The sequence below is a fragment of the Giraffa tippelskirchi genome, chromosome 14, assembly GCF_054371585.1.
Source record: "Giraffa tippelskirchi isolate mGirTip1 chromosome 14, T2T-mGirTip1v1.2.pri, whole genome shotgun sequence".
NCBI classification, from domain to species: domain Eukaryota; kingdom Metazoa; phylum Chordata; class Mammalia; order Artiodactyla; family Giraffidae; genus Giraffa; species Giraffa tippelskirchi.
Genome location: NC_137288.1, coordinates 8,896,540 through 8,911,152, shown reverse-complemented (window position 1 = coordinate 8,911,152; position 14,613 = coordinate 8,896,540). Strand labels below are relative to the sequence as shown.

Sequence of the window (14,613 nt, the reverse complement as noted above, 5' to 3'; positions counted from 1 at the left end):
GAAGAAGGAAGATCAAGCCCACACCAATCACTGGAAAGAGAAGCTGTGCTCAGGGCTTGAAAGAATTCCTATTGGGAAAATGATGTCACAGCCCCACAAGGCAATCCACAGCTTCGATGCTATTCCTCCCAAAATGCCAATGCATTTTCGCACCGAACAAAGAATTGCAAAAGGGGTACGGAGACAGAAAAGAGCCTAAACTGTCAATACAATCCGACGAAAAAGCCCCGATACGGACATCCAAGGTTGTGTGAAAGGAAATTAGACGACCAAACTAGGATCCTCAGGAGAGTATCGGAGAAGGCAATGGCGACCCACTCCAGTACTCTTGCCTGGAAAATGTCCTGGACGGAGGAGCCTGGTAGGCTGCAGGCCATGGGGTCACGCAGAGTCAGACACGACTGAAGTGACTTAGCCGCAGCAGCAGCAGCAGGACAGTATGCTATTGGGAATACAACAACACACACAGATCCAGATCGATGGAATAAAGTGGAGGGTCCAGAAACAAACCCCAGCATCCATGGTCAACTCATCTCTGACACAGAAGGGGAGAATATCCAAATGGGAACAAGAGAGCCTCTTCAATCAATATCCATGGGAAAACCAGACAGCTACATCTGAAGAACGCTATTGGTTTTGATCTCATACCACCTCAATATAGGGGGAAAACCTCACCCTAAAGACTGATGTCATGAGATAGCTAGAAAGAAGCGTAGGTCAAAGGCTCCTTAACATCAGAGTCTCCTTGCCATTTGCTGGGCGGAGGTCGAAATGGGTCTCTTCAAGTAAGGCAAAGAGGTACACGAAGTACACCCATGGGTTTCCATCCAATGGAACCTCTTCACAACAGAGAAGCTAAGCATTCACAAATGCAAAAGATAGGAAACAGAACATGAGAGACTCCTTGCAAGTGGTGTATCTGAGAAGGGGTTCATATGGAAAGAGACGAAGAATGCACAGCACTCAGATTCCAAGAAACAACACCACCACCACCCTTGACCCTTCCCCCATGACCAACTCCGACCTAAAGCCTTTCTCTCCCTCTAACCTATCCCTAAAACATAACCCTCATCTAATCATATACATGTGCATCCCTAGCATCCATCCATCCACACACGAGAGAGAAAGAGGAAGACACAGACGGAACTGAGAAAGGAAAAGAGAGGGACACAGCCAGAGAGAGACACGGAACCAAAGAGAGGAAAGGAGTCGACGGTCCAGACTTTTCCTCAATCTGCCTCGAAGGTAGAAGCAATGACAGCGCCCTTCCACCCCAGAAGGGGGAAAAGGACGGAAGGTTTGGAGAGGAAAAGACAAGAACGCAGGGAGCCATTAGAAGCTCAGCCACCCGCAGAAGCCGAGCTGGGACACTTGAACAGAATCTCAATGGAAACAGAGGAGCAGAAAGTTGGCTACTCTTTTCTGTAAGAGAGGGAGACCTTCGAGTCTTCCTTTCGGTCCTCCAACTTGGATGCGGGGTCTCAAAACAGTCAGGAGGGGGAGTGCCTTTTCCTGGGTACCACGGCGCATCCAGGCCTCGTTCTGCCCCATTCTGTGCTGTGTCAGCCCTGGATGGAATCTTTCTTTCTGAAGTCTCAGCGCACAAGCTCCACGTGATATCGGCCCCAGGTGGAAAGGCATGGAGCTGCTCGTAGGCCGACAGACCTAGGAAGCAGATGGGAGAATGACCACCGCTCTGCAGATGGAGAGACTGGGGCAACCCTGAGGGGCATATGCTTGTCCAGGGCCACACCACTTATGAGAAGAAGGAGCCTGGTCTGAGAGCAGTGGGGTCCTCGGAGCTCAGGCCCTGGCTGAACCCAGGCCTCCCCAGGGCTGTGGGCTGGGCTGTGTGGGTGTCACTGTGCCTGCACATGGCCTAAGTGGGGTGGTCGAGCAGTCAGAAACCCAGAGATTCCCTTGGGAAGTTTTGGGGAAGGGACCTCAGCACGAACCCCAGGAGATGATGTCACCTGCCGGCAACAGAACCCAACAGAACCCGCAGCCCGGGTATCCAGGCCTCCAGAGCGGAGAGGAGCCCCCAGCCAGTTCACTGGCTGCCAGGATGTTCGGCTGTTTGCCCCTGCCCAGAGGCCGGGGCCTCAGGAGTGCTCACAGGCAGTGTGCGCGGGCACCCTGTCGACGTTGGCTCAGGACACCCCCGAGAGGCCTCTGGCCCTTTGCCCGGAGAAACAGAAAGGTAACACGGGGAGCCCCAGGACGGACCAGGCCGCCTCTCCCATGCCACCCGGAAACAGCGGGTCCTTTGCCTGTGTGTGTGGATGCGGGTTTCTTGGGGTGTGTCTCCCTCAAGGAAGCCCAGGCGGATGTGGGGTCAGAAGCCTGCGGACAAGTTGTGTCCACACCCCAGGGGAGAGCAGGCTGGGCGGGATGGGGAGAGTGCGGGCAGCGGCGGCCGCCCAGGCGGACCTCACACCCTCAGGTGGGTCTCTTTCCTCCCGGGTGGGGATCTGAGCAGACACACGTCTCTGACCCTTCTGGGAAGAGAAGTTCGAGCAGGCAGAAGCAGCGGCTCCACTGCCCAGGCCCAGCTCGGAAAACTCCTAGCATGGCTGGCTGACGGTCACTGTCGTTGCAGAGCTTCCCACGTGATGAGGCCGAGGACGGGGACACCCCATCCACCTCCCGGAGGGAGGGGTTGGAGCACCACCCCCCCGCCCGTGCGGCCCAGTGCAGGCTCCAGGTGAGCGTGCCCACGGAGGCATCAGCCCCACCGGGGGAGAAGCGGAGGCGGGGAAGGCCTGCTGCCGAGACACCGCCCAGGATACACCCGGCGGCCCAGTCTGAGGCTGCCACGGAGCTCAGCACACCCGGCTCCGACCCAGAGTCCCGAGAACCCCGGCCTCTGAGGCAGCAGGAGGACCTGGAGCCCAGCACGCCAGAGCACAGAGGTGAGGACGCTGGGGCTGGTGCACGGGAGTGTGTGGGGAGGGGGTGCTGAGCTACACAGGGACGAGTCCCCGAAAGCTGCTGCTGGGCCTGCAGCAAGCGCTGGCCTCACACCCCCCGCCCCCCATCTTGCACACTTCAGTCCCAAAAGACATCCGACGCTGGGTATTCTTTGGGAATCTCTTGGAAGCTTTCTGTCCCGGGAGACGCACATGCCAAGGCTGGCCTGTGGGCAAACTTTGCTTCTCCCCCAGCTCTAGCACTGGCCTCCAACTGGAACCAGGCTCCGCTTCCCAGACCTGTCCCTACAGAGGTGCTGGCTCCAGGTGCAGGACCCAGGGATCCACCGAGGGCAGATGGAGAACCGAGACTTGCCCTCGCAGAGACACCAGGCCAGCTGGGTACTGGCCAGCACACCGGGCAGATCGGATCTCCATGCCTGCAGGACCCCCAGCCCCAGGCACTGATGTCCCACCCCCTCAGCCAGAACCTCCACCTCCACGTGCACCTCTACCTGCTCGGGCTCTGGCAGGAGAACCCGAGGCAGAGGAGGAGTCACCGCCTCGGCAGGGAGAGCCTGCCCTGGCTCCCGCGCAACACCCAGACGCCCACGATGACTCACCCACCCCTGCAGGGAGAACGAGCCCCCGCTCTGGACAGACACCCAGAGCCCTTGCCGGAAACACCACGTCCAGGGGAGCGGTCGGCTCTGCAGCCTCCATCCCCGTCTGCTCACCGTGGACGCTGGCAACTCGGTCTGCCCCCAGGGGACATGGAGTTCCTTTCCCCTGAACTGCTTTGCATTTGCTTTGTTTCCACCTTTCTGGTGATGTTTTATTTTTTGTATGGTTTCCTGTACTTTTGTTGGTTAAGTTGGGATTAGTAAACTTTTTCATCATTGTTGCAATTTGGGAACACTGTTGTGTAACTCTGGTGATACTGTGTTACCATCACCACTTTGTAGTTTCAGACCCGTTTGATCTTTATGCCCCACCCCCCAACAAAGCCTGGATTCAAGGCAAGCACGCCCTGTTCATCCCTTCCCCCGATCCTGAACACAATTTCATCCTTTCTTTGTGCATTCCTTCCTATATTCTTGGTGTCCCCAATCAATGACTCTCAGTGAAATGACTGAAGGAGTGTTTTTTGGACTCTCCAACTACTGTAAGACTCCATTGGAGAGTTCTCATTTGTATGTCATTTGAACTAGCCTTTGATATCTGAAAGGACGGTGTACGTCCTTTCAAGATACCATGTGCCAAACGAAGCCCTTTTGGCAACTGCCATCATTATCTCCAGGCAGGCATTGCTGTGTCAAGGGTGACATCTCAGCCAGAAGGCAGAGGCTGAGCTCGTCTTGTTGCACCAGCTCCCAAAAGAAGCCAAGAACGGGAGCTGGAACAACAAACCACCCCAACACCCAGGAAAGCGTTCTTCATGACAGAAGGCTAGAAAATGACCCAACATCCTTGTGGCCCAGAACCCCTCTAGAAAATCACTGTTCCATAAAAAAGAGAAACACATGGGAAGTTCCAAGGAGAGGCAATGCCCATGGCCCGTGTACTTGAGAGACGGCCTGACCGCTCCGGGGAAGACACGCACCGACGGAACCCCTTGGGAAACAGCAGTGATAGTCCTCACCGTCGTAAGGGTTTCCTCTGGGGACAACCTGCCCGGGGCACCACACGAGGGAGCAGACCGGCTTCTCTTCCTCTGCCCCCACACCATTCACTCATGAAGGCAGCTCAGGTGTTCTCATGCCCTGCCTGCCTGCCTGCCTGGCTCATCCGTGAGCTGTGACCACCTACAGGGCAGGACTCCACCTTCTCCTCTCTGTGTACCGTGAATCTGCACACAGTGGGCTTGCAGAACCTTAGGAGACTTGAGCCATTCCCACTCGAGCCAGAACCCTCCCCAGGAAGGAAAACAGCTGTGGAGTCATTTTGGCCCCAGCACTGGTTCGAAAGCCTGGCGCCTCCTACAGCCTCTACGGTGTGAAGAGGGAGGTCCCTTCTGACAGAGCTTTCCGGGTCTCAGATCTAAGCTGTTGTTTCACTGTCAGCTGTGTCTCTTCCGTTGCAGCCAGGTGGGCCACGCTGCTCCAAAGGAGCTCACAAGCTGAGTTTCAAGGGAGGTATAGAGAGGACAGGGATGGCTACAACGTACTGCAAACTGAGTGAGGGTCCCCACAATCCTCAGCAAAGGTCTGTGGTGTGCAAGTGGGGAGTAGAGGGCCCCCAAGTTCCAAAGGAAGGGAGGTAGTCGGGAGCTAAAGCCCTTGGCCGCTGTGGTAGTAGCTGCAGATGGCAGCTCGTCCACAGTGCACTTCGAATGAGGTCATATGAGCGGGACTCTGGAAATGGCTCCGAAATCGGGAGAAAGGGGTCAGGGTATGTGGGAATCCGGCGGGGGTGGGGGGTGGATGAAGGAAGGTGTCCCTCCTCTCTCCAGTGCAATTTGGTTTGGTGAGTCTCAAAGCTACCAGATGGCACTTCCCAAGTCAGGCCCCCGCAGGAATCAGGGTGGGCTGCGTGCCTCGGCCCCTGACACAGGGACAAGCCACACCAGTGGCCTCCCTGAGCTCCAATGGCCGGATCTGGGGGTTCTGTCTGGGTGCACACCTCCTTGCTGTGGCCAAGTTCCCCCCTTCTCTGAGCACCAGCTTCATCCTCTCGAATGAGGACATCGATTGCTACCTTGGCACGTTACTCTCTTCATCCTGTGAAGACTCATTAGGCTTATCCTACAATTACTAGCTGGCCCGAAGAGATATCTCCTGAATCCAGATTAAGCTGGAGTCTCCCAGGCTCATCTGGCATGTCTTCCCTGAAGTCTGCCAAAACCCACACCCTTGCATTTCCAGGGACTCCCCTTAGCCAGCTGGGCAGAAAACCCAGCATGCTTCAAACAAGCTGACAGACAAGCGGGAGAGGACTCACGGGCAGACGGCTTCCCTCAGGTCTCGGGTGGAGCTCTGGGACCACAGCAGCAACGGGCCATCCCAGGCCCTGGGCTCAGCAGCGCCCTCATTCTCAGGCCGGCGGCTCTGCCCTGAGGGGAGCAGGAAGGTCACCAACTGCCGCAGGCGGGCCTCACGCCCCTCCCACTGCTGGAGCCTGACCTCCCCCAGCCCCACCCCTTCCCCTACCCCAGCAGGACGACAGCTCGTCTTCCCCTGGCTTCCAACGGGAGGCCCGGCCCTGGGCCCCGATTGGGCACTGCCCCAGCCCGGAGCCAATCACAGTGGCCAGGGAGGTGGAACGCACCGATTGGCCAGGGCCAGGTCATGTGACCATACTCCCCAGGAAACTCAAATATTACCAAGGTTCCCTAAGAAACCAATGAACAGAATTATCCAGTAAAGGCAAACCGTGCTTTTTAATGAGGCCAATGTCACAGAAAAAAAAAAAATGCTTCACAATGAACTGCTCAAGGAAGCTACTAAATAAACTTTCAGAAAAGTTTAGTAGTTTTTTTTTTTTTTTTTTAATAGGGTGACGGAGAGCTATACCTTTCCCGTCTATGTGAATTTAGGTTTAAACTAGATTTCTCTTGGCTATTATATAAGACAAAAAAACCCACATCCCCCCCTTTCACTCCCCCCCACCCCCAAAAAGTGTTTTAATCTATAGAATTTTTGTGTCCTCAGTTGTGTCTGATTCGCGGCAACTCACGAACTCTACACAGCCAGGCTCTTCCGTCCATGGAATTCAGGGCAATTTTTTCTCTCCCAGTAAATGCCCACCCTGGGTGATCCAAAGGCAAGGGCTCAGAGGCTCCTGAGAGACTAACTCCTTTCAGCTGAGCACAGAGCTGGCTCCTCACTGGGATGCCTGTGGCCTGGGGCTCCCTGAGGGGAGAGCAGCACTCGCCCCACCGTGTGGTCACTGCTGGAAGTGCAGGCTGCTCCTCACTCCCCCTTGACAGTGTCCCTGAGGGCAGAACAGTGTGAATCGAATCAAGGTGGAAATGCAAACTCCAATGCAACCAAACTCCCCACAAGGTCTCTAAAACCACTCAGGAACAGGGAATTGGAAACTGCAGGGGATGACAGGAATGGAGATGGAGACTTGACACCTTACACCGAGTTCACTTCCAGTTATCCCTAGACAAACTTTCCATGAAAACTTGTCACAAATCTCGAAGAACAATGAGCAGAAACCGGACACGTGCTTTGAGTCTTCACACACAAAACTGAAAGCCAGTCCACAAAAAAAAAAAAAAAAAACCAGAGAATACAGTGGACTTTGCAAAATCAAAGATATCTACTGTGGGAAAGACCTCATGACAAAAGCAAAAGACAGGTCATACATCGCGAGACGAATGAGTGGAAACACAAAGCTTATCAAGGATGTGTCTCCAAACAGACAAAGAACACCAACACAACAAGCCTGTGAAAACTAGGGAAAGGTCTGAAGGGACACCAGACTGAGGAAGACACACACAGAGGATCCCGGATGATGTCCAGCACTGAGGGCCTGAAGAAACAACAGTCTAGTTGCACCCCCTCAGGCCTGTGTGACCGTGGATGAGGCCTCTGTTTCCCGGTGGCTCTGAGAGATGGACAGGGAGGAAGGGGAAGAGAAGTCACTTGCATTTCTAATACTCACAGCAAAGTCTTCCAACGAGAAGGGAATTATCACCCCCACTGACAATGCCATTCACTGAAGTGATACCCACCAGTCCATCTAACCCAGAAGGGAAGGATGGACCTGTTCTCACAAAACGGCGAGAGATGGAAGAAGGAAGATCAAGCCCACACCAATCACTGGAAAGAGAAGCTGTGCTCAGGGCTTGAAAGAATTCCTATTGGGAAAATGATGTCACAGCCCCACAAGGCAATCCACAGCTTCGATGCTATTCCTCCCAAAATGCCAATGCATTTTCGCACCGAACAAAGAATTGCAAAAGGGGTACGGAGACAGAAAAGAGCCTAAACTGTCAATACAATCCGACGAAAAAGCCCCGATACGGACATCCAAGGTTGTGTGAAAGGAAATTAGACGACCAAACTAGGATCCTCAGGAGAGTATCGGAGAAGGCAATGGCGACCCACTCCAGTACTCTTGCCTGGAAAATGTCCTGGACGGAGGAGCCTGGTAGGCTGCAGGCCATGGGGTCACGCAGAGTCAGACACGACTGAAGTGACTTAACCGCAGCAGCAGCAGCAGGACAGTATGCTATTGGGAATACAACAACACACACAGATCCAGATCGATGGAATAAAGTGGAGGGTCCAGAAACAAACGCCAGCATCCATGGTCAACTCATCTCTGACACAGAAGGGGAGAATATCCAAATGGGAACAAGAAAGCCTCTTCAATCAATGTCCATGGGAAAACCAGACAGCTACATCTGAAGAACGCTATTGGTTTTGATCTCATACCACCTCAATATAGGGGGAAAACCTCACCCTAAAGACTGATGTCATGAGATAGCTAGAAAGAAGCGTAGGTCAAAGGCTCCTTAACATCAGAGTCTCCTTGCCATTTGCTGGGTGGAGGTCGAAATGGGTCTCTTCAAGTAAGGCAAAGAGGTACACGAAGTACACCCATGGGTTTCCATCCAATGGAACCTCTTCACAACAGAGAAGCTAAGCATTCACAAATGCAAAAGATAGGAAACAAAACATGAGAGACTCCTTGCAAGTGGTGTATCTGAGAAGGGGTTCATATGGAAAGAGACGAAGAATGCACAGCACTCAGATTCCAAGAAACAACACCACCACCACCCTTGACCCTTCCCCCATGACCAACTCCGACCTAAAGCCTTTCTCTCCCTCTAACCTATCCCTAAAACATAACCCTCATCTAATCATATACATGTGCATCCCTAGCATCCATCCATCCACACACGAGAGAGAAAGAGGAAGACACAGACGGAACTGAGAAAGGAAAAGAGAGGGACACAGCCAGAGAGAGACACGGAACCAAAGAGAGGAAAGGAGTCGACGGTCCAGACTTTTCCTCAATCTGCCTCGAAGGTAGAAGCAATGACAGTGCCCTTCCACCCCAGAAGGGGGAAAAGGACGGAAGGTTTGGAGAGGAAAAGACAAGAATGCAGGGAGCCATTAGAAGCTCAGCCATCCGCAGAAGCCGAGCTGGGACACTTGAACAGAATCTCAATGGAAACAGAGGAGCAGATAGTTGGCTACTCTTTTCTATAAGAGAGGGAGACCTTCGAGTCTTCCTTTCGGTCCTCCAACTTGGATGCGGGGTCTCAAAACAGTCAGGAGGGGGAGTGCCTTTTCCTGGGTACCACGGCGCATCCAGGCCTCGTTCTGCCCCATTCTGTGCTGTGTCAGCCCTGGATGGAATCTTTCTTTCTGAAGTCTCAGCGCACAAGCTCCACGTGATATCGGCCCCAGGTGGAAAGGCATGGAGCTGCTCGTAGGCCGACAGACCTAGGAAGCAGATGGGAGAATGACCACCGCTCTGCAGATGGAGAGACTGGGGCAACCCTGAGGGGCATATGCTTGTCCAGGGCCACACCACTTATGAGAAGAAGGAGCCTGGTCTGAGAGCAGTGGGGTCCTCGGAGCTCAGGCCCTGGCTGAACCCAGGCCTCCCCAGGGCTGTGGGCTGGGCTGTGTGGGTGTCACTGTGCCTGCACATGGCCCAAGGGGGGTGGTCGCGCAGTCAGAAACCCAGAGATTCCCTTGGGAAGTTTTGGGGAAGGGACCTCAGCACGAACCCCAGGAGATGATGTCACCTGCTGGCAACAGAACCCAACAGAACCCGCAGCCCGGGTATCCAGGCCTCCAGAGCGGAGAGGAGCCCCCAGCCAGTTCACTGGCTGCCAGGATGTTCTGCTGTTTGCCCCTGCCCAGAGGCCGGGGCCTCAGGAGTGCTCACAGGCAGTGTGCGCGGGCACCCTGTCGACGTTGGCTCAGGACACCCCCGAGAGGCCTCTGGCCCTTTGCCCGGAGAAACAGAAAGGTAACACGGGGAGCCCCAGGACGGACCAGGCCGCCTCTCCCATGCCACCCGGAAACAGCGGGTCCTTTGCCTGTGTGTGTGGATGCGGGTTTCTTGGGGTGTGTCTCCCTCAAGGAAGCCCAGGCGGATGTGGGGTCAGAAGCCTGCGGACAAGTTGTGTCCACACCCCAGGGGAGAGCAGGCTGGGCGGGATGGGGAGAGTGCGGGCAGCGGCGGCCGCCCAGGCGGACCTCACACCCTCAGGTGGGTCTCTTTCCTCCCGGGTGGGGATCTGAGCAGACACACGTCTCTGACCCTTCTGGGAAGAGAAGTTCGAGCAGGCAGAAGCAGCGGCTCCACTGCCCAGGCCCAGCTCGGAAAACTCCTAGCATGGCTGGCTGACGGTCACTGTCGTTGCAGAGCTTCCCACGTGATGAGGCCGAGGACGGGGACACCCCATCCACCTCCCGGAGGGAGGGGTCGGAGCACCACCCCCCCGCCCGTGAGGCCCAGTGCAGGCTCCAGGTGAGCGTGCCCACGGAGGCATCAGCCCCACCGGGGGAGAAGCGGAGGCGGGGAAGGCCTGCTGCCGAGACACCGCCCAGGATACACCCGGCGGCCCAGTCTGAGGCTGCCACGGAGCTCAGCACACCCGGCTCCGACCCAGAGTCCCGAGAACCCCGGCCTCTGAGGCAGCAGGAGGACCTGGAGCCCAGCACGCCAGAGCACAGAGGTGAGGACGCTGGGGCTGGTGCACGGGAGTGTGTGGGGAGGGGGTGCTGAGCTACACAGGGACGAGTCCCCGAAAGCTGCTGCTGGGCCTGCAGCAAGCGCTGGCCTCACACCCCCCGCCCCCCATCTTGCACACTTCAGTCCCAAAAGACATCCGATGCTGGGTATTCTTTGGGAATCTCTTGGAAGCTTTCTGTCCCGGGAGACGCACATGCCAAGGCTGGCCTGTGGGCAAACTTTGCTTCTCCCCCAGCTCTAGCACTGGCCTCCAACTGGAACCAGGCTCCGCTTCCCAGACCTGTCCCTACAGAGGTGCTGGCTCCAGGTGCAGGACCCAGGGATCCACCGAGGGCAGATGGAGAACCGAGACTTGCCCTCGCAGAGACACCAGGCCAGCTGGGTACTGGCCAGCACACCGGGCAGATCGGATCTCCATGCCTGCAGGACCCCCAGCCCCAGGCACTGATGTCCCACCCCCTCAGCCAGAACCTCCACCTCCACGTGCACCTCTACCTGCTCGGGCTCTGGCAGGAGAACCCGAGGCAGAGGAGGAGTCACCGCCTCGGCAGGGAGAGCCTGCCCTGGCTCCCGCGCAACACCCAGACGCCCACGATGACTCACCCACCCCTGCAGGGAGAACGAGCCCCCGCTCTGGACAGACACCCAGAGCCCTTGCCGGAAACACCACGTCCAGGGGAGCGGTCGGCTCTGCAGCCTCCATCCCCGTCTGCTCACCGTGGACGCTGGCAACTCGGTCTGCCCCCAGGGGACATGGAGTTCCTTTCCCCTGAACTGCTTTGCATTTGCTTTGTTTCCACCTTTCTGGTGATGTTTTATTTTTTGTATGGTTTCCTGTACTTTTGTTGGTTAAGTTGGGATTAGTAAACTTTTTCATCATTGTTGCAATTTGGGAACACTGTTGTGTAACTCTGGTGATACTGTGTTACCATCACCACTTTGTAGTTTCAGACCCGTTTGATCTTTATGCCCCACCCCCCAACAAAGCCTGGATTCAAGGCAAGCACGCCCTGTTCATCCCTTCCCCCGATCCTGAACACAATTTCATCCTTTCTTTGTGCATTCCTTCCTATATTCTTGGTGTCCCCAATCAATGACTCTCAGTGAAATGACTGAAGGAGTGTTTTTTGGACTCTCCAACTACTGTAAGACTCCATTGGAGAGTTCTCATTTTTATGTCATTTGAACTAGCCTTTGATATCTGAAAGGACGGTGTACGTCCTTTCAAGATACCATGTGCCAAACGAAGCCCTTTTGGCAACTGCCATCATTATCTCCAGGCAGGCATTGCTGTGTCAAGGGTGACATCTCAGCCAGAAGGCAGAGGCTGAGCTCGTCTTGTTGCACCAGCTCCCAAAAGAAGCCAAGAACGGGAGCTGGAACAACAAACCACCCCAACACCCAGGAAAGCGTTCTTCATGACAGAAGGCTAGAAAATGACCCAACATCCTTGTGGCCCAGAACCCCTCTAGAAAATCACTGTTCCATAAAAAAGAGAAACACATGGGAAGTTCCAAGGAGAGGCAATGCCCATGGCCCGTGTACTTGAGAGACGGCCTGACCGCTCCGGGGAAGACACGCACCGACGGAACCCCTTGGGAAACAGCAGTGATAGTCCTCACCGTCGTAAGGGTTTCCTCTGGGGACAACCTGCCCGGGGCACCACACGAGGGAGCAGACCGGCTTCTCTTCCTCTGCCCCCACACCATTCACTCATGAAGGCAGCTCAGGTGTTCTCATGCCCTGCCTGCCTGCCTGCCTGGCTCATCCGTGAGCTGTGACCACCTACAGGGCAGGACTCCACCTTCTCCTCTCTGTGTACCGTGAATCTGCACACAGTGGGCTTGCAGAACCTTAGGAGACTTGAGCCATTCCCACTCGAGCCAGAACCCTCCCCAGGAAGGAAAACAGCTGTGGAGTCATTTTGGCCCCAGCACTGGTTCGAAAGCCTGGCGCCTCCTACAGCCTCTACGGTGTGAAGAGGGAGGTCCCTTCTGACAGAGCTTTCCGGGTCTCAGATCTAAGCTGTTGTTTCACTGTCAGCTGTGTCTCTTCCGTTGCAGCCAGGTGGGCCACGCTGCTCCAAAGGAGCTCACAAGCTGAGTTTCAAGGGAGGTATAGAGAGGACAGGGATGGCTACAACGTACTGCAAACTGAGTGAGGGTCCCCACAATCCTCAGCAAAGGTCTGTGGTGTGCAAGTGGGGAGTAGAGGGCCCCCAAGTTCCAAAGGAAGGGAGGTAGTCGGGAGCTAAAGCCCTTGGCCGCTGTGGTAGTAGCTGCAGATGGCAGCTCGTCCACAGTGCACTTCGAATGAGGTCATATGAGCGGGACTCTGGAAATGGCTCCGAAATCGGGAGAAAGGGGTCAGGGTATGTGGGAATCCGGCGGGGGTGGGGGGTGGATGAAGGAAGGTGTCCCTCCTCTCTCCAGTGCAATTTGGTTTGGTGAGTCTCAAAGCTACCAGATGGCACTTCCCAAGTCAGGCCCCCGCAGGAATCAGGGTGGGCTGCGTGCCTCGGCCCCTGCCACAGGGACAAGCCACACCAGTGGCCTCCCTGAGCTCCAATGGCCGGATCTGGGGGTTCTGTCTGGGTGCACACCTCCTTGCTGTGGCCAAGTTCCCCCCTTCTCTGAGCACCAGCTTCATCCTCTCGAATGAGGACATCGATTGCTACCTTGGCACGTTACTCTCTTCATCCTGTGAAGACTCATTAGGCTTATCCTACAATTACTAGCTGGCCCGAAGAGATATCTCCTGAATCCAGATTAAGCTGGAGTCTCTCAGGCTCATCTGGCATGTCTTCCCTGAAGTCTGCCAAAACCCACACCCTTGCATTTCCAGGGACTCCCCTTAGCCAGCTGGGCAGAAAACCCAGCATGGTTCAAACAAGCTGACAGACAAGCGGGAGAGGACTCACGGGCAGACGGCTTCCCTCAGGTCTCGGGTGGAGCTCTGGGACCACAGCAGCAACGGGCCATCCCAGGCCCTGGGCTCAGCAGCGCCCTCATTCTCAGGCCGGCGGCTCTGCCCTGAGGGGAGCAGGAAGGTCACCAACTGCCGCAGGCGGGCCTCACGCCCCTCCCACTGCTGGAGCCTGACCTCCCCCGGCCCCACCCCTTCCCCTACCCCAGCAGGACGACAGCTCGTCTTCCCCTGGCTTCCAACGGGAGGCCCGGCCCTGGGCCCCGATTGGGCACTGCCCCAGCCCGGAGCCAATCACAGTGGCCAGGGAGGTGGAACGCACCGATTGGCCAGGGCCAGGTCATCTGACAATACTCCCCAGGAAACTCAAATATTACCAAGGTTCCCTAAGAAACCAATGAACAGAATTATCCAGTAAAGGCAAACCGTGCTTTTTAATGAGGCCAATGTCACAGAAAAAAAAAAAAATGCTTCACAATGAACTGCTCAAGGAAGCTACTAAATAAACTTTCAGAAAAGTTTAGTAGTTTTTTTTTTTTTTTAATAGGGTGACGGAGAGCTATACCTTTCCCGTCTATGTGAATTTAGGTTTAAACTAGATTTCTCTTGGCTATTATATAAGACAAAAAAACCCACATCCCCCCCTTTCACTCCCCCCCACCCCCAAAAAGTGTTTTAATCTATAGAATTTTTGTGTCCTCAGTTGTGTCTGATTCGCGGCAACTCACGAACTCTACACAGCCAGGCTCTTCCGTCCATGGAATTCAGGGCAATTTTTTCTGTCCCAGTAAATGCCCACCCTGGGTGATCCAAAGGCAAGGGCTCAGAGGCTCCTGAGAGACTAACTCCTTTCAGCTGAGCACAGAGCTGGCTCCTCACTGGGATGCCTTTGGCCTGGGGCTCCCTGAGGGGAGAGCAGCACTCGCCCCACCGTGTGGTCACTGCTGGAAGTGCAGGCTGCTCCTCACTCCCCCTTGACAGTGTCCCTGAGGGCAGAACAGTGTGAATCGAATCAAGGTGGAAATGCAAACTCCAATGCAACCAAACTCCCCACAAGGTCTCTAAAACCACTCAGGAACAGGGAATTGGAAACTGCAGGGGATGACAGGAA

At 55.4% G+C, this 14,613-nt stretch overlaps 2 protein-coding genes and 1 long non-coding RNA gene across 3 annotated transcripts in view; 2 read left to right on the top strand and 1 right to left on the bottom strand.

Annotated features, from left to right (window-relative positions):
* Nucleotides 1–14,613, bottom strand: part of LOC145534148 (uncharacterized) — a 770,273-nt gene that overhangs the window by 458,749 nt on the left and 296,911 nt on the right. The window contains exons 38-39 of the long non-coding RNA XR_014074274.1: nucleotides 13,498–13,609; nucleotides 5,850–5,961 (exon numbers count right to left, since the gene is read on the bottom strand). This is a non-coding gene — a long non-coding RNA (uncharacterized LOC145534148). The remainder of the gene's footprint in view (nucleotides 1–5,849; nucleotides 5,962–13,497; nucleotides 13,610–14,613) is intronic.
* LOC145534128 (uncharacterized) lies at nucleotides 2,015–3,860 on the top strand. The gene is made up of 3 exons (XM_081561500.1): nucleotides 2,015–2,200; nucleotides 2,600–2,912; nucleotides 3,165–3,860. The coding sequence occupies exons 1-3, from the start codon at nucleotides 2,066–2,068 to the stop codon at nucleotides 3,791–3,793; spliced, it is 1,077 nt and encodes a 358-aa protein (XP_081417626.1). The 5' UTR covers nucleotides 2,015–2,065; the 3' UTR covers nucleotides 3,794–3,860.
* Nucleotides 6,387–11,465, top strand: LOC145533884 (uncharacterized). Its single transcript, XM_081561228.1, has 3 exons — nucleotides 6,387–9,848; nucleotides 10,248–10,560; nucleotides 10,813–11,465. Exons 1-3 carry the CDS (start codon nucleotides 9,612–9,614, stop codon nucleotides 11,439–11,441), a joined length of 1,179 nt encoding a protein of 392 aa, XP_081417354.1. The 5' UTR covers nucleotides 6,387–9,611; the 3' UTR covers nucleotides 11,442–11,465.

Excerpts from the sequence above, each read along its gene's own strand:
- LOC145534128 (XM_081561500.1), top strand. The coding sequence starts at position 2,066 with ATGTTCGGCTGTTTGCCCCTGCCCAGAGGCCGGGGCCTCAGGAGTGCT. Across the intron at positions 2,201-2,599 it reads TTGCCCGGAGAAACAGAAAG|AGCTTCCCACGTGATGAGGC; the intron begins GTAACACGGGGA and ends CTGTCGTTGCAG. Across the intron at positions 2,913-3,164 it reads CAGCACGCCAGAGCACAGAG|CTCTAGCACTGGCCTCCAAC; the intron begins GTGAGGACGCTG and ends CTTCTCCCCCAG.
- LOC145533884 (XM_081561228.1), top strand. The coding sequence starts at position 9,612 with ATGATGTCACCTGCTGGCAACAGAACCCAACAGAACCCGCAGCCCGGG. Across the intron at positions 9,849-10,247 it reads TTGCCCGGAGAAACAGAAAG|AGCTTCCCACGTGATGAGGC; the intron begins GTAACACGGGGA and ends CTGTCGTTGCAG. Across the intron at positions 10,561-10,812 it reads CAGCACGCCAGAGCACAGAG|CTCTAGCACTGGCCTCCAAC; the intron begins GTGAGGACGCTG and ends CTTCTCCCCCAG.